The sequence below is a fragment of the Pezoporus occidentalis genome, unplaced genomic scaffold, assembly GCF_034315485.1.
Source record: "Pezoporus occidentalis ecotype Australia unplaced genomic scaffold, CSIRO_AGI_Poc_V1 ctg214, whole genome shotgun sequence".
Taxonomy (NCBI): Eukaryota; Metazoa; Chordata; class Aves; order Psittaciformes; family Psittacidae; genus Pezoporus; species Pezoporus occidentalis.
Window position 1 is genome coordinate 88,674 of NW_026914007.1, and position 24,370 is coordinate 113,043.

A 24,370-nucleotide genomic window follows, 5' to 3' on the forward strand; every position below is an offset into this window, starting at 1 on the left:
ACAGTATTTCCCCTTCCCTGTCTTATAAAAATATGCAGAGAAGGTAGCAGGTCTGTTTAGAAGGCAAAGAATAAGAATCACTTCAGTGAAAACATGAAATTAACTTGGCTTTATTTTTGTTTCCAAATTGCAAATTGCCACTTTGTCAGAGACCACCTTTTGCATCACTGGATCGCCCTGCTTGCAGACTGCCCGATTACAGCACAGATGTACGAAGACATAGCACTGATAAAGGATCACACTCTTGTGAATTCTTTGATTCGAGTGCTGCAGACCTTGCAGGAGTTTAACATTACGCTGGAGGCATCTCTTGTCAAAGGAATTGATATTTGACCTCTTGTCCCACAGGAACAAACTACCTTTAAAAACAAACAAACAAAAAAGCAAAAAGGAGTGAATCTTGTTAGTATGCAAAAGTTCTGTCTTGCCAGTACGTTGTATTGTGGACTTGTTCATGGCCCTAAAATGCGACTTTGACTTTTCTTGAAGGAAACTCCCAAAACAGTACAGGCACATGGATAGAAGCTGTAAACTCAATGTAAAAAAGAGGATTTTGGTATAAATCTATTTTAGAGTTTATTTGCTGATTTGCTTTTTACACACTTTCATGTGAAAGAGATAGAGATGAGTATTGTGCAGCTTATTTTAAAGCTGCAGTATTTCCTTGCCATAGAAAATGTGCAGTGAGCCTTTCAGCATTCTGTGAACTTGCCTTCAGATATGCTGTATGTCATAGATTCCAATGTATACACTCCATTTCTGCTGAAAAGGTCATTCTATAGTTTTTAAACTAGTATTTTATATATTAACATTATTACCAATGTTTGATTTTTAACGTATTGGGTCATGTTCTGCTGCAAGGGAACTACAAATCTGATGTGTGCTTTTTTTAATAGCTCCAAAGCACTGATTTGTCAACAGATCATTTTTTTTTTCATTTATTTTTGTTGTCAGTATTATTTTTAGTGAAATCCAGGAGACTGAACCATGAAAGGTGCAGAGATCAAAGTAATATTTTTCATATTGGTACGTAATTGCACAGATGAAATTAAGTGTGTTTTTTAACTGATGTTTTTTATTTATTTAATCTATCATTGTGTTTTGTAAGTTTGTCTTTAAAAAACCCAAACAACTTCTATGATACAACTAGCTGTATTATGTTGCAATTCTGGATTTACAGTGCAGCCCACTTAAATGAAAAACCTGGAATAATCGTTCATATACAAAAATGTTTCACTTGAACCAGCCTTTTGAAGTTTGGTATATAGTTGCTGCTGGTAATTCTCTTAACTGTTAATAAAGATGGACATAAGTTCCCCAAATGCCAGATGATTAAATAAACATGTTTATTCCCCCTTGAAATAGTAATGGTATACTTTACTAACACATATAATATCTTAATTTTTCTGAAAAGACAGTGAGTGTTAAGGTTTTTTCTTTTTCTTTTCAATGAATATGTCTTGGGTCCTGTTATCATAGTCTGCGTCATTTGGGATGCTTCTGTTTTTAGCAGAGAAAGCTTTAGTCCACTTCTACAATAAAACACAAACATTCTGAAAGCTTAATTTATTGGAGATCTGGAACTTGGCAAATGCCTAAAGGCATGTCTGTTCATTTGGATCCTCTGATATAAATCTCTTTGAAATGAATATATGACCTAAGAACAGGCTGATTTATCAGCATCGCAAATTACTGTACAGAAATTCAGGGCTATACATTTAAGAGGTCTCCACTGTATAAACTTATCTCAGTATTGTCTCTGTTTTGAGAAGCAGAATCCAAGTGTTTTAGCTCATACAATGTTGTAGCACCTTTTCTTTACCTACATCTTAGTCACATCTTGTGATAGTTTTATTTCCATAATTTATAAGTATAGAACATGTATTAAATTTTTGGCTATTTTTACTTTTGTCTTATTTATTTCATTATTAAACTAAGAAGTTCCTTTGTCACTACTTACCAGAGCAAGATTCCTTTTTTGATGTCAAAGTAGCACTGGGAAGATACAAAGGCAATGTCTGAGTCACTCCTTGTGCCGGGTGGGCATGAATTCTTCCACAGTCCGGGGCTTACAGCAGTATTTCACAGAAGTATTTTGTGTGTGTTGGTTTGGGTTTTGGGGGATTGGGTTTTGGGGGATTTGCCAGCTTTGGAAGGGCAAAAATAAAGCAGATGTCCTTTATTCTAAGAATTTCATGTATTTGACTTAATATGTTGGGATAATCTTTATATGCCAGCCCCAGATTGCTTGTTTATGTATTAAAAATTACAGTGCTTCCAGCTGTATTTAAAACAACTTTAGTAGGCCTGCATATTTCAGAGGGAATATGTCTAAGTAAGAAAGGAGGACTGGATTAATTTTGACCTTAACAGATTAGTTGATCCTGTTAAAACCAAATCCACCGTGGTATTAAGTATGGATTAATTTTCTCTTGCACAAGGTAGTTAACCCTGAATTCCTGAATTAAGGTGTTGGTTTGGTTTTATTTTGTTTTCTTCTTTTTTTTGCACATGTTCACCTAGTGTGGTGTGATACCATTGGTTTAATGACTTGCTTTGGTGTGGTTCTTCTTGGCTTCATTATGACAGTTAGCGGTATCTGGGATGGACACAGTGTGTGGTTTGCTGGTTCCCAAGTGGTGGGTTCTTTGGCTAGCACATGAGGATGAAGCTGTTCATCAGTGACGGCACCCTCTTTGCTAGCTAGATGCAAAAGGATGATGCAGAGGTCATCTTCCTAGCTCCTCAGTTACTTTATTTTCACAGAAAAGACCGCTTTACAATAGACCCTTCCTCCTTCTCTCATAGGAGGTCTATGCTTAATCCTGTTAGGATTCAAAGCACTTTTTGCTATGGACTTCCAAGTCTGTGAGGATTTTCACCACTGAAGGACCAGTAGAAAGTTCTGAAATGCAGCAGGAAAAATGTTGGTTTTGTTGGATGCAGGGACTGCCAGGAAGACTGAGATATTAAATATAGCTGCATGGTAGCCCGTGCTAGGGTTCTGGGAGGAGGTATGTTGGCGTATCTAAGAACAGTTCAGTCTGTAGTAGTAGCCATAATCCCTACCACTTTTCAGTGTTTACCACAAACTGACCTACTTCTTTCATTGATGTAGCTAGCATCAGTCCCAGAGAATAACGTTAGGATCCAACATCTCATCCCTCTATGGATGGATAATTGTTAAGAACAAATGGTACAGACAACATCTTTACTCTTTAACTAGAACTTTGTAAAACCCATCCCCCTTTTTAAAACTTACCTTGTGGGTTTTTGTTTTTTTTTTCAGTAATGAGGTATAGAATAAAGCAATTGTAACTTTTTTCCCCCATTTGCTTTTCTAAAAGAAGGGGGCAGGTCTGGTAGATGCAGGTTTATGTGGTTTTGCTATTTTGTTGCTTGGAGTTTTTTTTGGTAACAGTTAATGGGAAAATTTATATATATATTTTTAACAGCACACATACATTCTGTAGAGAGAAATATAATGATTAAAAAGATGTAGTTCATAATGTAGTAAATATGTAGTGCTAAATTAGCCACAGGCTGATACCTGGTTTGAGGAGAAGAAATTGAGCTATATGCTTCTCTGGTTAATGCTGCCAGAGTTGATGTGATAATACTTTATACAAAAAGAAAATGCAGATTAATAAAGACTTGGTTTAAATGTAATGAAATACTATTACAATAAGTTTATACAAGAAGAAAAAGCCTTTACCTGCCATAGACTTAAACATCTGACATTCTGTAGCTGAAGACATATTCATGAACTGAAGACTATTCCACAACTTTTTCCATTATGAAGTGTGGTTTTCAGATTATTTGAATGGGACCTACTAGCTGGATGGTCTATATTTTTTGTGGTTTGAATTCACGAATATGTTTATAGAGTTCTGCAGTGAAACTATTCAGAGTTAACATTTCTGTATATTGTCAAATGGTTCTTCTCTGTAGTGCAAGATACTATAGGATACTTGAAAATACTTGAAGATATTGGACATGTACTTCACATCTTTGTAGCTCTTTATTTTATACCTAGAGACTGGCTGTTAGACCAAGATGAAGCATCAATACCTTATAAACTATATATTTTATACGTGAGGAAATGACTGACCAGTTGTTTTTTTTTAAGGGTGGGTGTTGAAGTCTGCATTATGATGACAAAACCAGGTACTGTTTTCCTTTTTTATTTTTCCTGTGACATTTCAATCCATTGGAAGTTAAATGTGAATTGGGTGTATGAAGCAGTTTTACAGGTGTAGATCATTTACTGAATTGCAATAAAATTTGTCTTCTAACATGAAAAATAGCATTAATGTGCTATTTCCAAAAGCCTTTTATTATAATTTGGCTGATCATCCTTTCTTCTTTGCCTGACTGAAGGTACGTATGATGTTCTAGTGTCTAATTTCAGGAGAGGCTGTTTGTATGGTTTTGTATCTGGTATGTTCAACTAAATGCCTGCCTCACACCCAACACCAGTATCACAAGCAATTGCTGTCAGTCAGGCTGCTACCAGTGGAGGAGATGCCTACTCAGTAATCAGGGAGTGAAGAGAACAGGAAGGCAGAGGGACAATTACAGGTCTTGGAAAGTGTCTGTGAGTACACACACGCATATGTGCTGCTGTTCACTCTGTGTCAAATTGCAAGATCTGATGGCGTCATCCTGCGGGCTCACTGGGGGAGACACTGAGAGGGTGAATGCAGCCTGCTCCATGCTGAGGTGGTGCTGGTGGCCGGGGCCCTGGACAGGTTTGGGGGACTGCAGTTGATCCCTGCTGCCAGGCATGCTGTGATTGTGCAAGATGCCAAACCTGCTTCTTGGAAATTGAGGCCATCTCAATTATCTAGGCTCATTAGACCTGCTGCTTCTAATTCCTCTGCAGGGCATTACGGAGATGGACATAAGGAAGGCCCTGGATGCAGCTGTTGGGTAAGCCCAGCTTCAAAAACACATTCACTTCATCACAGGTGGCCTTGAATCTTTCAGGCTTCCTGCAAGGGGAAGGAACAGAAAGGATAAGGGTGTTGGTGAGCAAAGTGTGTCATGGAACTGCAGAGTTCATAGCACTTCCAAATATCAGTCTGAGGTGGTTTTATAGAAAGTGGTGTTTATTAACATCTGCTGGAGAGTTTGAGTGTTAAGCAATGATAGCTGACTGACTGGTCCAAACGTGTTTAGAAATGTTATCATTTGTTATAGTGATGACTTGGAATGTTGTCACAAAGAAATACCAATGTCAGGGAGCTGCACTGAGCAGATCTTTGTTTAAAAGTTATTTCACATGGCAAAAATTCTCATTTTTTTTTTTCTTCCCTGTTAACCTGAAGATTCGTTAATAGAACAAACTATTTGGTCCTGCAGTAAATGGGAACTGTTCTTCATTTCAGTGACAGTGGCATTTTAAGATGCAGATCCTACAATGTTTATCACTGGTGGATCTGATGTTTGTTTTGAGGAAAGTTTTTTCTATCAGTGGCATAAAAATACACAAGGACTGTAAATTACATGAGAGGGTCTTTTAGATGCCTTGTGACTAGGAGAACCCCAGGTTACCTCTCTGAGATTTAAGCCATGTGCAGGTCCTGCTCCCAAGGAAAGCTACTGTTACATTGCAAAACTGAACGCTGAATACTGAAATGTGTTATTTTACATAAAACTCAATAACCTGTTTGGTAGCTTGGAAAACCCTTGGATACAGATGAAAAATAAATGCAAAAGTTCGAGTGATTCATTTCAAAGGACAATTGTTCAAAGCCCATTATACCTACAGAGGTGAGTAAGAATTGAAACTACAGCTCTGAGACATTGTGTGTGAAGAAGCTTTGGAATAATTAAATATTTGAAGGTGTTTCCTGACTTGGCTGTTTGCCCCTTTCCCTTTTTTGTTCTGGCATCTCTCCTCCTCACCTCCAATTGTTTCCAGCTTCTGTCGCAAGCACTCATTATGCTTGCTCAGTTGTGTTAAATTTTGGGCCAATATAATGCACTGTTCCTCAGCACAGCAGATGCACTACTTCTCACAACATTAAAGTACAAATGAAATGGCAATCTAGATGTCTTCAAATAATGTTTGCTTATCATTAAATAACAAAATTTAACAAGGATTATAAAGCATAAAGCAGTTTTTATCCCAGATTTTCAGGCAAAAGTATTCAACTCTACTCAGGTGTAGAATTTCTGGAGCAGTTTTTACATCCAACTGCTCTGTAGCAGCTTAGTGTGAGGCAACTTCAAGTGATAGTTAAAGTGGAGGGCTTGGGAGAGTGGGGCATCATATCTGTATGGAAGTGTTACTTTGGAGCAGCAGTGTTTGTAGTGTTTTGCTCCTGGCAGTCCAAATAGATCCAACTGTGTCAATGGAAAGAAGTTCTATGTTTTGCAAGACTGTAAGGCAGCACACACACACTGGTACTATTGGAAAAAGCAGGCAAGTTTTCTGATGTCATGCCTTTTTCCAAATGTGAACTGGCCAAACCTTGCTGCCTTGCAAAGCATCTGTGACATGTAACTGAATGGGACTCTGGTCCACACAACTGAGAAAATTTAGTTCAAGATTGAAGTGCTATGTAATATCTATATGAGCAAAAACTTTGCTATTGGTTTTAGGATCAGTATGCATAATTATAAAAATCCTGCTTGCGTATACTTCTTGCAGATACTTGCCATATTTGGCAGATATTTGAAGGTATTTTCATCCCTAAGACATTGTGATTTTTTTTTTTTTATTATTTTTAATTGTTGGAAAAAACAAACAAGCAGTTCTATGTGTGGGTCTCTTCCTGTTGAACCGCTCTGCGATGTTTTTCTTTCATCATACTTATTGCTGAAGTTGAGTCTTACGAATTCTTCTAGTTTCCCTCTCCCAGTAAAGATCTTAGTAGTACCCAGTGCAGTCATCTGTCACTGTGACTCTGTAGTTGAATAGAAATAGTTGAGAAGGCTACAGAAAGACATCTGGGTTTGATCTGAGCTTCTGTCTGTTTGGACTTTACAGAGATATTTTAATGGCAGTTCTTCATCATAAACAAATGAGTGCTACATGTGAAATACTAGCTAGGATCCTTCCCAAAGCACTTTGAGATTTACGTATAAGATGGTTTCATTAACTAAGATAAGTTTTATATTGTTCTGTTTGTTTTCCAAGCTGTGTTGGGATCTTTTGATCTAACTCAGGCATTCCCAAATATTTATGTGTCCCTTTATATTTGAGTTTACAGAAGTAAGAAAGATGCTTTGCTTTTATGGTGTTTCAGAAATCTCCAGTTGCTTGGATATATGGCTCTGCAGTGTTTCCTCCTGTTTTTTTTTTTTTTCTGCTACACTCTTCGTATGTAGATTTTATGCTTTTTGTCAGATCTTGTGATTGATTTTAATTGAATTAATATTAATCTAGTTCATTGAGGAACCTCAACTGGAAAATGCCTCAAATACCAACAGCTTTTCCGTAAGGTAGCTTGTAGTTGTGTGCCTCAGTGGAAGATGGCTCCTCTGTGCATCTGGAAGATGTTTGCAGAGGCACTGTGACTGCTACTGCTGTGTGAGAGGTGTGTGGATGTGCAAATTCTAATTGTAGGTATGATTGTTTATTCATGAGATCATGGAAACTGTTGGGAAAGTCTTCATTCATTCATTACTTTCTGTTGGTAAGGGGAGGCTGGGGTATGGTGCAGGGCTGGAGAATCCTTGGAGTGTTTAATGAGCAGCTTTCTGCGTTTATAGATGAGTTTGACTAAGACTGAAACTGTCTAGAAGATACAATAGGCTGTTTCTCACTGGGTTTTAAAAGAGAATAACTTTGATCATTTCAAACGCAATGAAGCCTGATGCTCCAGTGAGAAAGGAAAGTGGTAATTTATAGCTACCATTAAGGAAACAAAGACAAAGACTGAGGGAAAGTTTCATTCTGAAGATTTATTAATGTGTATAAACCACCCTTACAACTAGAAATAGCTTGGTATTTCTCACAGAACGAAACAAAAGACAAAAGACAGTGAACTGGGGATGGGAGGGAGAAGTGGAAAAGAATACTGCATGCTTTGGCTTGTGCCCTGAAAGCTCAAACAACATTTAGCAACTTACAATTTCAGTGAATAATGGGTAGGCTGCTTTCACCTGCCAAAGGAAGGAAATCTGTGGGAAATCCCTGGCTGGGAAAGGAGGTGGGATGGGGCTTGGGGCTGGTGATGTTGATACGCAGATAGACTTCCCGGTATCAATGTGGTGCGGGTTCACGCGGGTACAGTGTGAGAAGGGGAATGCATGTGCTGCGGTGGGGGGTAATCACTTAGTAAAGACTATAATACTGTGTGTGTGAAGAAAAGCAAGCAAGGCTGGAGTGTGCAGTGTGTGCATATGTATGTGTGTGTGTGTATATATGGGTTATGACGGGATGCCGGCACAGGGTATCTTTGCATGGGCTTGTCTAGTAGAAAGAGACCGTCTTCCGGGCCGCTACAGGAAGGGGAGCCCCCGTTCAAATACACTTGCCGCTGGCGCTAACAGGCTGCGTGTGAGGTATTTCATGTACCTTGGGGAAGCGCCGGGCTCCCCGGGACATCTGTGTTTGGGGTGCTGTGCAGGTGTTTGAGCGCCGGTGCCGAGGGTGGGTGCGCTGCTGCGGTCGGTGGAGGGTTTTCATGTGGGATGGGGCGGGCAGGGAGGACCGGCCGCCCCGGCCCGGGGAGGGGAGGCCCGCCCAGCCCTCGCCGCTGCTGCCCGCCGCCCCGCGCCCGCTGTCAGACACCTCCCTCCGCCGCCGCCGCCTCCTCCCGCCCGGCGGCAGCAGCAGCAGCAGCCGCAGCGCAGCCGCCGCCGCAGCGCCATCGATGGGGTCCGGCGGCCGCCGCAGCGCGGCGGGGGCGCGGGCGCTGCCGCTGCTGCTCCTGCTGCTGCCCACGCCGGGCGCCCCGGCCGCCCTGCCCCTGCCCGGTGAGTGCCCCGCCGCCGGCCCGCCCTCAGCCCTGGACAGCGGCTCCCCGCGGGGCACCTGGCGCTGCCGGCGGGCGGGTGTCCCCCTGTCCCCTCAGGGAGCCGGGCCGGGCGGGCGGGAGGGGGGCGCCGTTGGCGAAGGGAAGGGGAGCCGCAGGCGAGAGGTGGCTGTTACCGCGTGAGGTGCGGCCGTTGGCGGGGCGAGCGCGGACCGTTACCGGAGAGGGAGGTCGCTGTCGGCAGGGCCCTGCAGGCACCGGCGGTGACTTTCCGATGCCGGTTCCCGGGAGCACGGTGACCCCGAGGGGCACGGCAGGCGGTTAGCGTGTCGCCTTTGCCGGAGTAGCGGGGAGGTAAACTGTGCGTGTGCCAGGGCTCGCTCTGCCTTTGGCCGCCGAGGAATAACGCCGGTAATTCTTCCTGCAACCTCCTCCGCGGCCGTCCTTACTGCCAAGTTTAAGGCTGCGATGTTTGCTCACAGCCTCCCTTCTCCAGGGTCTTTCTTCAGCTCAGGATACTGTCATTGCAAGAGGAAATCCCCTTCCCTGTGCCTACCGATTATTTTTCCAGCCCTTTTCCCCATACTTCGGTATGCGCTGATGCTGGTTTTTTTTTTTTGCTGCTGTTCTTTCCTGCACACTGCAGACCGCAGATGATTAGTGTAAAAATAAACTAGCAAAAAGGCCACTTCGCCGCTGGCGTGAGATCTGGTTGATGTCTCTGTGTCCTGGCCTTGGAGGAAGCCCCCTCCCTCGTGTGTGTTTTCTGGGCTCCCCTAGCAGGGGCTGGGAAGGGGAGAGCTTTCGAGGCAGGGACATGCAGCCAGCACGTGTGGCTAATGCTTCTTTCTGCCCGCTGGCTTCCCTTCCCTACCCATCCTTTCCTCCTGCCTCATCTACCTGAATCCCTATGAGGGAGGCCTCAGCTGTTCCCTGCACCCGTCCTTGCATCTGGCTCCCTCAGTACACTGCATGCCATAATTTAGAGGCTTGACTTTTCCACAAATTCTGCTGCCCTCTTTGTCCCATGTTCCCCTCACTTTCTGGTGGTGGTATCAGGGGACCCCATCACTGCTGTCAGTTCTATGTGCACCTGAGAGGCAGGAGAGCAGTGCTGCTCAAGCACTGGCTCTTTGCCTTGTTTCCAGCTGCCAAACGCCATTAGTAGTTAAAACCAAGTGAATACTTTCTGCAGTTGGCAGCTGCTGCAGTAGCTACAGGCATATTTTGTGACTTGGGGGGGGGAGGAGATGAATGCTATAATTGTTAATGGGAGAGGTGCTGGTTGAAATTCCCCTTCAGAAGGTGAACCCCACTATAAAAAGTTGACTGTTTAAGTATAGTCCCCTCCTGTAATTAATCCCCTTGTTCTAGGAGTTTGTACCAATATGGGGTGCTGCCTCTGCAATTCTTCCTTTTTAGCCAGTTGCTGGAAATCTTCCTGTTACTGTGTTTGAATTCTCTTCTGCTGTATGAAAAACTTCTGCTGATCTCTTCTGCTGCCTGTAACTTTCCTTCCTCTTCTTCTGTCTACACTTCTCTGTCTCCAGGACTTCTTCCTGCTGGTGTTTCCCTTTCTCCTCATTTCCCCTCCTCTGAAGTTTCCACCTGGATATTTTGCTTCAGTATGCTGTGCTTTGTGATGGCTGGCCAGGTGATTTGGCAATGCTACTCACCAGCTACTATTCTTGTATTTAAAACATTGGTGTTATCTATAAGTTACACATCTGTTTAATGGTAAGTCAGTTTTTTACATATTGGTGGTTGGCTGTGATTTTCAAAGTACATTTCTGTAAATTCCCTTTATTAGTTTAAAAATGATTTGGCTTCCTGAGGGTGATGTCATGGATGTGCTCAAGAGCTTTTCAATAGCTGTTCTTTGTTAACCAGAAATATTAACAGCCTCTAATGAATCTCTGTAAAACTGTCAGCTAAATCTCACTTAGAATCTAATCCATAATATATTATTTTGGGTGTATTTATAGGTGGGTACAAAAGCATAACACAAACTTATCTGAATTGTGTACAAATAAATCTGTATGCAAGTATAACTTTATACAAATTAAAGTTCAGATATGGTCTCTGCATATTTCTGTCCTGACTCCCATATAATATACATGGTTGCATCTTGAGTGGGTGCTCAGCCTTATGTCACCTCATCAGCAATGTGTGCTGGAGCCGTGCTCTGTGCTCCACCTTCTGACATCTCTTCTGAATCTGTTGTCTTCCCACAGATGTGGATGAGTGTGCTGTGGGGCTTGATGACTGCCACCCAGATGCTATTTGTCAAAACACTCCGAAACTGTACAAGTGCATGTGCAAAGTGGGTTACACTGGCGAGGGGAAGAAATGTGAAGGTAAAGTGAGCCAAGCAATATGCTCTGCCTGTGTCAGCATGAGATATTGATAAGATAAAACCATTAAAAATAATGGCTTTGGAATATAGAGGGTGATTTGAAATCAAAATAGTCGTTGTTTCTTCACCCTATTTACTACTTGTTTACAAAATCAAAGGCTAACAGACTCCATGGTTTTTTATCTAGTAATATCACTTGGTCTAATAATTAGTTGCTTATTCTAATAATTAGTTCCTTAACCAGCAGCCTTAAAAAGTATAAGGTAAAGCTAGATGGGAATCTGAGGGTGTTTTGTCACTTTTTAGAAACATTTGGCAAGTAATTTGTTAAATATGGTCTATTTACAGGACAATGATGACTTCAGACAGCAGTTGCTGCTCATATTTACACAGTTGCATCTCTATTCCATTCAAGCAATTATCCATCATATTGACTTTTGCTTTATTCCTTAGACATTGATGAATGTGATAATGACTTTAATGGAGGCTGTGTCCACGAGTGTTTCAACATTCCAGGAAATTACCGCTGTACTTGCTATGATGGCTTTATGTTGGCTCATGATGGCCACAACTGCCTGGGTAAGAAGTGTGTTTGTGACTATTGTGAGTAGGGATGCTAACATAACCCTTTAGCTGCATTCATGGGAAATGCATGGTGATGTGCTGGGCTGAATCGGCTCAGCTAGAAAAGAATGTTACAAGTAGGACTAAGGAATTCCAGGTACCATATACCATCCCAGTGTGGCTCTTTTCTTCTCTGTAAATGAGGAAATGAGGAAGATAATTGTGCTACATTTCTGTGAAGTGCTTTGGATTAAAATATGTGAAGTGCCATTTATTATTATGCTAAATGAGTATATGTAAAAGAGCATGTGCTATCATTGTCTTTTCTATTCTAAAGTTAGTTTAGGATAAGTTTTCAGGTGTGTTTCTGGGCTCCGAAATCTTCCCACTCCTACATTTGTAATGTGTGTGTTTCTCATTCTTGCTGGGTCTGAGTACATACTCACGTGCAAGCTGTAAGGAAAGGATAATTGTGAGCGTGCAGTAGCTGTATATAACAGAGGCCATTGAAGTACAGAGGGACGAAGCCAAATGCTTGGAGTTTCTCTAGGTGGTTAATAAGAAGCAAAGTATGCACCTCTGGAAACATGTTCAATCCTGGCAGTGCTCCCTTGACCTGGCATGCGCATGTTCTCTCACAAAGGCTTTGATAGTTTACTTCTTTTTGCCAGCAGGTGAAAAATCTTTAAAAATGGGTAACAAGACTGTGTGATTTTTATCCTTCGTCACACAATGAAGCAGTGTACAGAAATGCATGAGTTGCCAGCCTGTTGGCCATGTGCTATGCACTTGGTGATATATCCTTGGGGCAGAGTCTCATGGTGATGAAGCTATACTGCTTCCAGGACACACAGTGGGTAAACTTGTGTGGCTCTGCCCCGTGCTGTGGTACCTGTGCCATTTACTTTTTCAGAGATGCCTCTGTTTTTCTTTTCTGCTGCACTGGGTGTGGATCCGCCAGGACAGGCTCCCATCCCCATGTCAATCAGGGAGAAACTTGCTCTCACAGCCTAGCTGGAGTATTTCCCACTAATGTATGGCATACCAGGTGGGAGATGAGACCACCCCTATGCTGTATCTTATGCTGGAACAAATCAGAAAAGCTCTGGATTCAGCTGGCATTGTGTTGGGTTTTACCTGCTGGGAATCTGGTGCATGCCCACAGATTGATTTTGTTACAGTGTAAGTGGAGGAGAAGATGAAGTTACTAAGTTCCAAGTATTTCACTAAAGAATGGAGAGAGGGAAGCAAAATATCTGCTGATACTTTAATAAGAAGGGCATCTTGTATTTCTCTAGTGCATTTGTGTAAACTTGGTGGAGTTCAGGTGAGGTTACCATGAAGGGCTGAATGAATGAAACCCTTGCCTCTTATACTGCCACCAAAGGGTGTATTCTCTTTGTATCCAGTAGCCTCTCTAGAACATACTTCAGCTGACTTGTTTGTGATCAGTAAGACCTAGATGTATCTTTGACCAAAATTGACCACCTGCTTTGTTACTAGGGAGCTCAGTATTACGTGGCAGACTTGTAAGAATAAAATAAAATGTCATTGACATGCAATGAAGTTTTTACCACTGACCTGCCAGTTTTGAGATGTGATGTAAATGTTAAATAAATGTTTTGGTATGCAGCAAATTGGATCACATCTTCTCTTAATCTGTTTATTTATTTTGTTCAAGCCAGGGTTGCCCTCCTCTCACCCTTATTTTTGAAGATCTCATCTGTGTGCCTGGGTTTAAGCCAAATAGACAATTACTTGTTGGAAAGAGATGATTTTTTTTGAAAGCTTTCCAAGGTCTGCATGACAGAAACATCTGCTGGAGTTCAAATCTGTGGTACTAAAGACCCATGGTGGCTGTTTATTCATGATTGTTTGCACATTCACATGACTGTAGAACTCCAAAATATTCAGCTTCTTTGTGATGGAGATATGTCAGCCGCTCTTTTTTGCTACAGCAGGTCACATTCTTTTGCATCCAATTGGCTTACTCATTGCCTTTAGTAGAAATTTAATCTGTTGTAATACTATATTATACTGCTTACTAAAAGCCTTCCTCTTTCTCCTTTTTAAGACAGCTGTTTTATGCCAGAAATGCTACAATGTTAAATTAAAAACATTGTACTATTAGCACAGGAACAATGAACAGAACAGGGAGCAAACATGATGTTCTATATAAAGTTGCAAATGAGACCAGTGCTTTGCCTCAGCAAGGTCTTGTCCTGGTTTTTAAGGATCTGAGCATTTTTACTTCCTGTTCAAATTGGCATTTCTGATAATTACAATAGGAAAATTCATTGCTTATGAAGGGGTAAAATTCCAGACAACTGGAATTTGAGTTGAACATCCTGTTCAGAGGCTTAGCTAAAGTTTTGCTACTTTTTGTTTCTCTTGGTTGTCTTGAAAGCAGAGCCCTCCTTCTATATTCTCTAGTATTGCTGAAGCTCTGCATGTTGCAAAATCAACATTAAAACTAAAACTTTTGCTGTTGTCTTTGACTGCAGTCAGGCAACACAGCAGCAGCCTGGATGGTAAGTGGTGATGATCTAGAGCTGAGGGAGGAGGATTTATTATCAATCTGAGCATTAGAACAGATATGATGTATGAATTCTAGCTAGAGTGAAAATAAGGAGCGAAAATAGGTTTTAAGCTAAACTTATTTTGAGGTTTGCTTTTGCTTTTGCTTCAGAATGGGGAGCTTTCTGTAAAAACACCTTTTATAGCTTGATCGTGTTTGGATGCATCCCACTAAAGACAGAACCACATATGGATGATCAATCTAGATGTAAATATGCTAGGCTGCTGAGCGGTAGTACTAAACAGCTGCACTGAGAGACAGAGTATGTTCACATAGGTGGTATGGAGCCCTGTTTCTGAATCCACTGAGGGTACTTTGTTGTAACCAGTGGCTCTGGTTAGTTTGCCAGCATTTCTTGGAAGCCCTGTGATTGATGGGGAAAACTGTGAGCAGGGAAAGAGCAGCAGCAAAAATATACTTTCCCAAGGGTGACAGCAGAACATCAACAGCTAGCCTGGGGTGTGTAAGCTACCTGGGTGGTTATGTGCTGAGTAGATGTCTATCTGTACTGTATATTGAGTGGCTGCTGCCAATATGAGTGTAGTGGTGTTAGTACAAAGCTGATATCTCTTTTTTTTTTTTTCAGATACAGATGAATGCATGTACAACAATGGTGGTTGTCAACATATTTGTGTCAACACTGTGGGGAGCTACGAATGTCGCTGTAAGGAAGGGTTCTTTCTAAGTGATAACCAGCACACGTGCATCCACCGCTCAGAAGGTACTGGCTGCTTCCCTTCAGGCACCAAGCAGGCGTTTTGGACAGAAGCTAACTGCAAAATCTCTAAAGCATCTTTAAAAATATTTTTAGGTTGAGTTTTTCAAAGCTGTGAAGGGTCTTGAAGTCTCAACTCCTTTTAAAAGGAAGAGTATGTCAGAATCTTCTAAGTGACTTTGAAGACTCTTTACATCCTTTCTGCCCCTTTGATCCTAACCTGTATGTCTGCAGTGCTGTGTTTTGTTAAAGGCTGTACTGCTCTACTTCCAGTGTACTTTATGCTCTGTTGTGCAGCTAAGCTGTGTCCTGATCCAGGGAATGGTGACAAATTGAAGGCCAGTGAGTTCTGACCACTTCCAATGCCTTTACTTAGTTACAGAGCAATACCTGCATTACTTGCAGGTACCTTTTAGGTTCCCTGTACAGTGTTTAGATTTCAGCTAAGGGATTTACTGTTTGTCAGACCCAAAGGTATTCAAATCACATTCTTTGTTTTGAGTGAAACCTTTATGAAGTAACCTTTGAGAGATCAGAGAGCCTTGGATATCTAATTAAACTTCAGATTGAACAAAATTATTTTGGATGCCCTTGGGCAATACTTTAAAGTGGTTGCTCAGATCATGGAGTTGTCCATTGAACTGTACAGTGAATCTCTTACCAAGAAGTATTTTAAACTGTAAAGCTTTCTTTAATCTATGGCTTATCGTTGGCATGACTGTAAGAGGAATCTGAGAATGAATAAACAAACCCTACTTAAAAAAATCCCCATAGTGAAAAGATCAACATTTACAGATATATATGGCCATCACTGATGAGTGCACTGAGGTGGCTGTCATCGGCTTTATAGCTGAATTGATCTTTTGTTTGAATTAAGAATTTGTGTTCTCAGCTACTCTGTATTGGGCTTGGTATCGCAGGGGTCTGCTGGTGCATGGTGATTTCTCAGGCCATTGCTCAGCTTGCCACAGCAGGAGCTGAGCCAGGAGTGGGGACAAGCAGTAAGGCTGCAGGGGTGGGGCAAGATATCTCCCTTCATGTTGCCTTGCTATCAGTGATGTGTGTGTGTGTGCATGGATTATGAATCTAAGGATGAAAATCAGTAGCTTCCACTTCTTGTCTTGTCCAATACCAAGAGAGGAAAATCTTCCAACTCTTTATTCTTACTTGCATACCTTCTACTCTCCAGAACTAACAGCAGCAGCATTTACTGTCATTAAGAGTTGTTCCCTAAATTGTACCTTTGGAAATTTTTCAGCTTATGCTGTGACTGTTTACCTCCTGCCTCCCTGCCATTTCTGTGAACAATCCATGGGATTCCCCACCTTTTTTTTCCTTGGGTGGGCAGGTCTGTTGTAAGGCAAATCTCATTGCTTCATCTTTCCCCTCACTTTGTTCTCTGCTTTTCTGCTTGTTGCTAGGTCTTCTGTTCTCTGCCTTGTGTATGCATCTCTCAGTGTGTATACTTTATTAGTTCTCTTTTGAGACCTCTCAACATTGATTGAAACGGTGTTTGGCATCTACTGTCTAGACCATCTGTTCAGTTTTGCTTCTTATTTGTAATGTGAGGTAGTATTTCCTTCCCTGTCTCCCAGCCCAGTTAAGAGAGTGCATACAATAGTTCTTGAGAGACCTTTCTAGTGGTCTGCAATACTTTACATACTCAGAAAAAGAGTGAACTGGACTTGAAATAGGAAAAATAGAGGGGCTTGAAGCTGTTGTATTCCTCCTAGTGTATGACCAGGGTAACTAAGAGTTATCTACCTTTCCAAGTTTATCTGCAAGTATTGTCTGGGTTCCCTGTCACCTGCTGTGACATGGGATTCACGGTCAGATAGCTATTTAGAGGAGAGTTTGATAATTAAAGCTGATTTTTCATCTGATGTGACAGTGTTGATCTGAAGCACAGTGCAGTTCTGAGAGGGCTGAATGGTTCTGCCTAACCCCCTCCTTAAACCACAGGAACTCAGAGTATCTTGGGACGTTGTGCACAATCCTATTTTTTTTTCTTGACTGACTGCTCTGAATGAGCTCTTCTTCACCTGTGTGTGGAAGAATGGATTTACTCTGGGAGACTGTTATAGTAGTTGGCAGGGCAGCCATGCACTTGTAGCGTTTCTGTTTTTAACTTGCTCCTTATTAGAGAATACAAAAATTTGAAGAAAAACAGTTTTTCACAAGTAAATATGTAGTACATCTTGTGGTTGCTGTTGCTATAGGTCAACAAAGCTTGCTACTCTTTCTTGTGGTATTTCACAGTCATAGTTATCTACTGTTGGACTGAATCAATGGTAGTGAACCGGATGTGCATGTTGATAGTCACATTTGAAATCACTGTGTGGACTGAAAGCTTGTACACAGGAGACCGTCTTAGCTACTGCTCTTAGAGCCCTCCTGGCTGTGGAGAACAGTCAGACAACCAGCAAACTTTTAGAAAAAGTTGCCTTAATACAAGGGTGTACAAAGCATTAAAAAAGACTAAAGTGTTCTTGGGATGTCCTGTTCTGCTGGCTGTTCTGCTGACAAATGCTCCTCACCATTTGTCTATCAGAGGGTGCCTCTGAGAATCTCTGGTATTGCTCCTTAGAATTGCATCCTCTCCCTCTGTTCTATTGAGCACCTGTTTGAATGTGCCCTAAGTGGAGCCTTAATGTTCTTAGCAGGTTGGTGGTCATGTCCCTAGTCTTCTGTGTAAAAAAGATTTAAACACAGAGATTAATGTGACCTGATAGGGAAATACTGTGCTGGCTTTTTGCTTTTGTCTTGCCAGTGATGAAAGTGCTCAGATCTCACTGAAGCTTGCTGGGTAATTTCATGAAAGTCTAGTCATCAGGAATGGCTTGGGGTCCACTAGGCTAGGCAGGCACTGGGTTTGGCTTTCTTGGCTGTGTGTGGTGACCAAGAGACTCATCCTAGACACTTGTGCACCAGTAGAGCAGTCTCTCCTGCAAGCGAAACTGTGTGTCTGAGAAGCATGTGGTGGGATTTGACCAAAATTTGCTTGGGCTTTGGTTCTGGACCACAATCTGCCATTGCAACAGCTCTGGAACAGTGTGACCTGGGAGACTTTGTATCCGTGAAGGAGTTTACAGTCACACAACATTTGTAGTTTTACAGACATTTCTTATATAAAACCTTATAAAATGGGGCTGAGGAGAAATCTACCACATTTGGAAACAAGCAGCAGCTTCATAGTAAATGCTATATTTACTATGTGTCTTCTATGAAATGCTGTCTTTTGGGTCAGCTAAATTTTGGTGGGTTTGGTCATGTACCTTGTTACACAATGGGTACTTTGTTATTAAAATGTGCCCAGGTTTGGGAAGTGCAGTTTTAGCTTTCTCTGGGAGACCTGATTGAATTCTGCTCACTTAGAATGGAGAATCCAAAACTGAGCATTTAAGCCATTTGTCTGATGTCAGTGAACTTTACCAAAGTACCTGCTTGAGCAGTTTCCCCTTTGGTAGCTCAATAGAGACAAAAGAAGAACTTTATTAACAGAAACCAGGCTGATAATTCTGTTAATGCTTTCTAAGACCTGTGAGCTAACAGACCAAATCACACTGCATGCTTAAGAACAGAAATGTCACAGAAACACTAGAGTTAATGAAGCTAATTTATGGCCTCATAGGTTGTCTTGTTCCTTGACTGACAGCACAATAATGGATCACAGCTTTCATGTGGGCTCTTTGAGCTGTGGCTGTGTGCTTCAGGATTTGAAGTGTCATTGTCTTGTTAGACTTCTACAAAGTCTTCACTGTGGGAAAGGAATCAAAAAGCCATTACAGAAAAATAACTTAGGATCTGCAATATCCATTATTTTGTTGCTTAAAGCTGTCTTAATAGAGAAAGGGTACTGTAGCTTGTGCTTCAGATGGCGAGACTGGCCCTGTATAGAGCAAGGACCTAACTGAAGTGTAGTGGAATAGTGGTGACGAGCTGAGCTCTGCTTGCCAATACAGAGTTTTTGTTTCACTGAGTAATAAGACTGTGAAAAGGGCTTGTGTAAGTTTAAAAAATATCTAGGATGTGGAATTGTTCAAACAATCCCTTTTTAGCAACACAGTCACCTTCTCATTCTCTCTGATTGTACATCTGCTCAACTCAGGAGAAGTTCACTGTGGTAATGTGGGATAAGCCCTTGCAGCCAAAGTGTGCTTTACTTGGTCTTCTCACATGAAGTATTCTCACCAAGGAGGAAGAGATTTTGGTGTAATATGTCTTATAAGAGCCCAAGACAGAAAATTTGATGACAATGGTGTGTTTCCTGTAAAACTGAGGAGAGCATTCAGTTGCCCTCTCTCCCAATTTTGTGGCACTGTGGAATACTACAGCAAAAACCTTTGGTATATTGTTAGAAGAAAAGCTGTTCTTGTAGTTTGGCTTAATGATCCCAATTATAATCCACCCAGCTGCTGTATAGTTTTAAGTTGTGTGTGTACAAATTGTGTCACCATCTTGCCAATACAAAGTAAAAGAAGTTTTTGCAATAATTTCAGCAACAATTCCTTCCTATTTAATTGACTTCAACTTTTTGCAAAGACTAGACCAGACACTTTGGCAGGCATTGGGTGCTGGTACATGAACAGCTCGTAACTGTCAGAAACAAAAATGGGCAGATTGTTCTTAGGAGGTGCACCAAAAGGAAGGAAGTCACTAGTGTAATGTTGCTTTTTCATTTGGTTAAAACAGGCACTGGCACTAAATTCTGTCCAGCTGGGAAGGTAGACATACAGAATGCTGTGATAAACCCCAGTGGGGTTATTTTGGGAGGTATTTATTGAAATCAGAAAAAAATTGAAAACGAAATGGTAATCAGAAAAGAGAATTGACATACAACATATGTGCAATCTGTATATCTGCCTGGTCTCTACTTGGTCACTGCTGAGGTAGGTTATGACTTTGGGAATCTGCTTCATACGCCAGTAATTGAAATAGGAATGACTCTGTGACTGTTAGCCTAGGCACTCCTGTGTCTCGTGGCTGCTCTTTAAAGCAGAGAAATAAGAGCTTCACTTAAGGCTTTGATTTTGCAGGTATCAGCCACCTTGCAGTTTTTATAAAAGATACAAGGAGGTTTTGCAATCACTGGTATAGAGTGAGAGCATTGGATGAGAATGCAGATGCTGTACAGATCTAGGGATGTTGCTTTTTCACTTCGCAGTCAAAGAATATGGGCACAGAAGATCACAGATGGAGAAATCTTGGAGCCATTGGTTTTGCAGGACTGGACTTCCTACCTTTCCTTTCTTGTAAGCTTATACTTCTTGTCCTAACACTGTAGTGTTCCCACATGTAGCAGGCTGTTGCCTGTGTGTGTATTCAACTGACTTCACCTCTGTGCCTGGCAAAATCCTGGAGCAGATTCTCCTGGAGGGCATGCTAAGGCACACGAAAATCAACAAGGTGCTTGGTGACTGCCAGCATGGCTTCACTAAGGGGAAATCCTGCCTGATCAATTTGGTGGCCTTCAATGATGGGGCTACAGAACTGATGGACAGGGGTAGAGCAGTTGATGTCATCTACCTGGACTTGTGCAAAGCATTCGACACTGTCCCACACAACATCCTTGTCTCTAAATTGGAGCGACATCAATTTGATGGATGGACCACTCGGTGGATAAAGAACTGGCTGGATGGCTGCACACAAAGAGTTGTGGTCAATGGCTCAATGTCCAGCTGGAGACCAGTAACAAGTGGTGTCCCTCAGGGATCGGTGTTGAGGCTGGTCTTGTTCAGCATCTTTGCTGGTGACATGGACAGTGGGATTGAGTGCGCGCTCAGCAAGTTTGCCGATGACACCAAGCTGTGTGGTTTGGTTGATACGCTGGAGGGAAGGAATGCCATCCAGAGGGATCTTGACACGCTTGTGAGGTGGGCTGATGCCAACCTGATGAAGTTTAACCATGACAAGTGCAAGGTCCTACACCTGGGTTGGAGCAATCCCAGGCACTGGTACAGGTTGGGCAGAGAAGAGATTCAGAGCAGGCCTGCAGAGAAGGACTTGGGGGTGTTGGTTGATGAGAAACTGAACATGAGCCGGCTTCAGTGTGCGTTCGCAGCCCAGAAAGCCAACTGTATCCTGGGCTGCATCAAAAGGAGCGTGACCAGCAGGTTGAAGGAGGTGATCCTGCCCCTCTACTCTGCTCTTGTGAGACCTCACCTGGAGTATTGTGTGCAGTTCTGGTGTCCTCAACATAAAAAGGACATGGAACTGTTGGAACAAGTCCAGAGGAGGGCCACGAGGATGATCAGGGGACTGGAGCACCTCCCGTATGAAGATAGGCTGAGAAAGTTGGGGCTGTTCAGCCTGGAGAAGAGAAGGCTGTGTGGAGACCTCCTAGCAGCCTTCCAGTATCTGAAGGGGGCCTATAGGGATGCCTGGGAGGGACTCTTCATTAGGGACTGTAGTGATAGGACAAGGGGTAATGGGTTAAAACTTAAACAGGGGAAGTTTAGATTGGATATAAGGAAGAAATTCTTTACTGTGAGGTGCTGAGGCACTGGAATGGGTTGCCCATGGAGGCTGTGAATGCTCCATCCCTGGCAGTGTTCAAGGCCAGGTTGGACAGAGCCTTGGGTGACATGGTGTAGTGTGAGGTGTCCCTGCCCATGGCAGAGTGGTTGGAACTAGGTGATCTTAAGGTCCTTTCCAACCCTAACTATTCTATGATTCTATGACTTTATGTGACTGTTGCCTGCACACAAGGATGATGAGGATGCTGATGCTCCTGCACTTGTCCTGTTTTGCAGAAGGTATGAGCTGCATGAATAAAGATCATGGCTGTGCCCACATCTGCAGAGAAACGCCCAAAGGAGGAGTTGCCTGTGAATGCCGACCAGGATTTGAGCTGTCCAAGAACCAGAGGAGCTGCATTTGTATGCAACATTCTGCATATGCTTATGGTTTAAAAAAAAAACAAACAACACACCCCCCCCCAAAAATAGTGTTCTGTTTGCAGTGATACTGGTATGGTATAGCTAAACTGTCATGACATGCCTAAAATGTGTGCATTTGAATTGAACTAAAATCAGTGGCTTTACTGGACACTATCACACCAGTCTATTGGTTGCTACAGTCTATTGGTTGTAGTTTGAGAATTGCACCATCATTCATGCACCATCATTCATGCACCATCATTCAAACAGGAAGTTTGGCTCTGCAAGAGAGCTCTGCAGTGTTTAAGTCTTCAGGAAGGTGGCACGTTAGAGGTGTCTTGGATAGTCAAATGGAGACAAAAATTGCACACTGTCTTTCAAAGATGCTGGAAGTACTTGTGAGATGTAACATATATTTTCTTCCTAGTAACATGTAATCATGGAAATGGTGGCTGTCAACATACATGTGATGATGCAGATAATGGGCCTATTTGTGGATGTCACCCCAAGTACATCATGCATATAGATGGGAAAACCTGCTTGGGTCAGTATATGGTGGGGAGAGGTAGTCTTCTGTTGATGACCAGCTCTAACTGGTGTGGTGTTGCTGTATGTCCATGATTAATGCTCCTCATAATAGTATGGCTAGAAAGTATCAAGGAATCTAAAACTAAAAAAACTGCTAATGCATGAGTAAATTGGTTGGGTCCTGCCAACTATTACTTCCCTGCATAAGTAGCTACCTAATATTACCGCAGCCTGTAATTGCCATGGGTCCCTCTGAAGCACAAGGCTTGTCACTAGCCAAAGAAGATTCCCCCTTCTCTTCAGGGTATTTTGGGTTCAGTTTCTTGTATAGCATGAGCCAGAGAGTGTAACCAAGATGTATATCTGTTAAAACCAGAACTCAGGAGTAAATTGAAGTACAGTTTTTGCAAGGCAGTTATCGAGAAAAAAAACGACTTAAGATTTATATAAAACTCACTTAAGATTTATATTCCAGTCTCTGGATTCCAGAGTTTGTTGCCTGTTGACTGAAATCACTGAAATGCTCAGGCATGACTGGTTGGTCCTTCTATTAGTCCATGATAGATGAGGACAACGTGCTCTTAACTGAGCAGTTTATGACAGTTCAATTAGTTCTTTCATCTTGTTGCTGTTCACTACATCCGTAGCACTTCATCTGCTTTGTTGAGATTCCTGAAACAAACATCAGTTGTAAGAAAGCAACAAAAGCACAGAAGTATTCTCATGGTTTTGACTGAAGGGTTGACATGATTTTCATTATTACTTTATTTAAAAAAAAAATATTTCTGCCTAGTCTGTTCTGACAATCTGTGATAATTCAGCATGTGATGCAGCTGATTGCATGTGTGTACATATTGAATATCAGGTGGGGCTTCTGGTCTGGGCACCTTTACTCATTTGTTTTTTTCATGTTCATTACAGAGAGGGAAGAGACTGCTGTTGAAATTTCTGAGGGAAACACTACAGCAGGAGCTGATGTGGACAAGAGGGTGAAGCGACGGTTGCTTATGGGTAAAAGTGCTTATCCAAAATGATTTTGCTATTTCCTGAAACCTTTTAGATTGAAGAATTGTTGGGGCTTTTTTTACTGTAACCATCATAGCTCTTAGCTGAATTCTGCCTGAGATGTGCCAGTCCATTTTAAGGAAATAATATTATTACATAATGTATAAAAACCTAAGTATGTTATTTGTGGCATTCAGTAGGAGGTGTTAGGAAGTTGCTCTTGAAGTAGCATATATTTCCATGGTTCTAATTCATCATGGGAATGCAGTACAATCCCTCTGTGCCACAGGTTTAGTGTGATTGTGGAGGAAACACTGTTTTACCTGCTTATTTTCAATTGAAAATACACTTCTGCTTGGAATACAATTGGGCACAGTGGTGGGTCTAGAAAGACATGTTAGGATGCAAGCACATCTTATTCTTCCTAGAGGTGTTTGCATCTGGCCCAGAATGCCAGCCTGAGACTGTCACTACTGGGAAGGCACTGGCATGGGAAGCAATCACTGTGGTCTCAGGGCAGCTGAGTCAGTGGGTGTCCACCTCTCAGAAGCCCTCACTCCAGGCAGTCAGGGTGATTTACCATGCTTACTGTCATTTGCACAGAAGTGCACTGGAACATGGAGGCTGAGGAAGAAACTACCAGAAGTATAGGGCTCTGAGCTCCCGAATCCATATTTAGACATATAAATTAAGAGCCTCATTTAAAAAACAAAACCAAAAAACCTCACAAAACCAACCAAACAAACATAAAAAACAACCAACCAACCCACAGCAATATGTTTCTGTGGAAAGGGGAAGGAAGAAGAGTCACTCTGT

At 42.1% G+C, this 24,370-nt stretch overlaps 2 protein-coding genes across 16 annotated transcripts in view; both read left to right on the forward strand.

The window, feature by feature from the left end:
• The window catches only part of DENND5A (DENN domain containing 5A), a 70,537-nt gene extending 68,582 nt beyond the window's left edge, over positions 1–1,955 (forward strand). For all 8 annotated transcript variants that reach the window (XM_062619811.1, XM_062619800.1, XM_062619806.1 and 5 more), the window contains one exon: positions 150–1,955. In XM_062619811.1, coding sequence (XP_062475795.1) covers positions 150–333 — 184 coding nt within the window. In that variant the 3' untranslated portion in view covers positions 334–1,955. The remainder of the gene's footprint in view (positions 1–149) is intronic.
• Positions 1,956–7,649: 5,694 nt separating this feature from the next.
• SCUBE2 (signal peptide, CUB domain and EGF like domain containing 2) overlaps positions 7,650–24,370 on the forward strand; it is a 42,948-nt gene continuing 26,227 nt past the window's right edge. For 4 of the 8 annotated variants that reach the window (XM_062619812.1, XM_062619813.1, XM_062619819.1 and 1 more), the window contains exons 1-7: positions 8,628–8,931; positions 11,165–11,287; positions 11,740–11,865; positions 15,015–15,149; positions 21,896–22,021; positions 22,449–22,565; positions 23,471–23,560. In XM_062619812.1, the coding sequence (XP_062475796.1) occupies positions 8,640–8,931; positions 11,165–11,287; positions 11,740–11,865; positions 15,015–15,149; positions 21,896–22,021; positions 22,449–22,565; positions 23,471–23,560 (1,009 nt within the window). In that variant the 5' untranslated portion in view covers positions 8,628–8,639. Of the gene's footprint in view, positions 8,184–8,245; positions 8,606–8,627; positions 8,932–10,061; positions 10,668–11,164; positions 11,288–11,739; positions 11,866–14,244; positions 14,382–15,014; positions 15,150–21,895; positions 22,022–22,448; positions 22,566–23,470; positions 23,561–24,370 lie in introns of those variants that run through there. The other 4 variants (XM_062619816.1, XM_062619815.1, XM_062619814.1 and 1 more) reach the window with 4 other exon arrangements.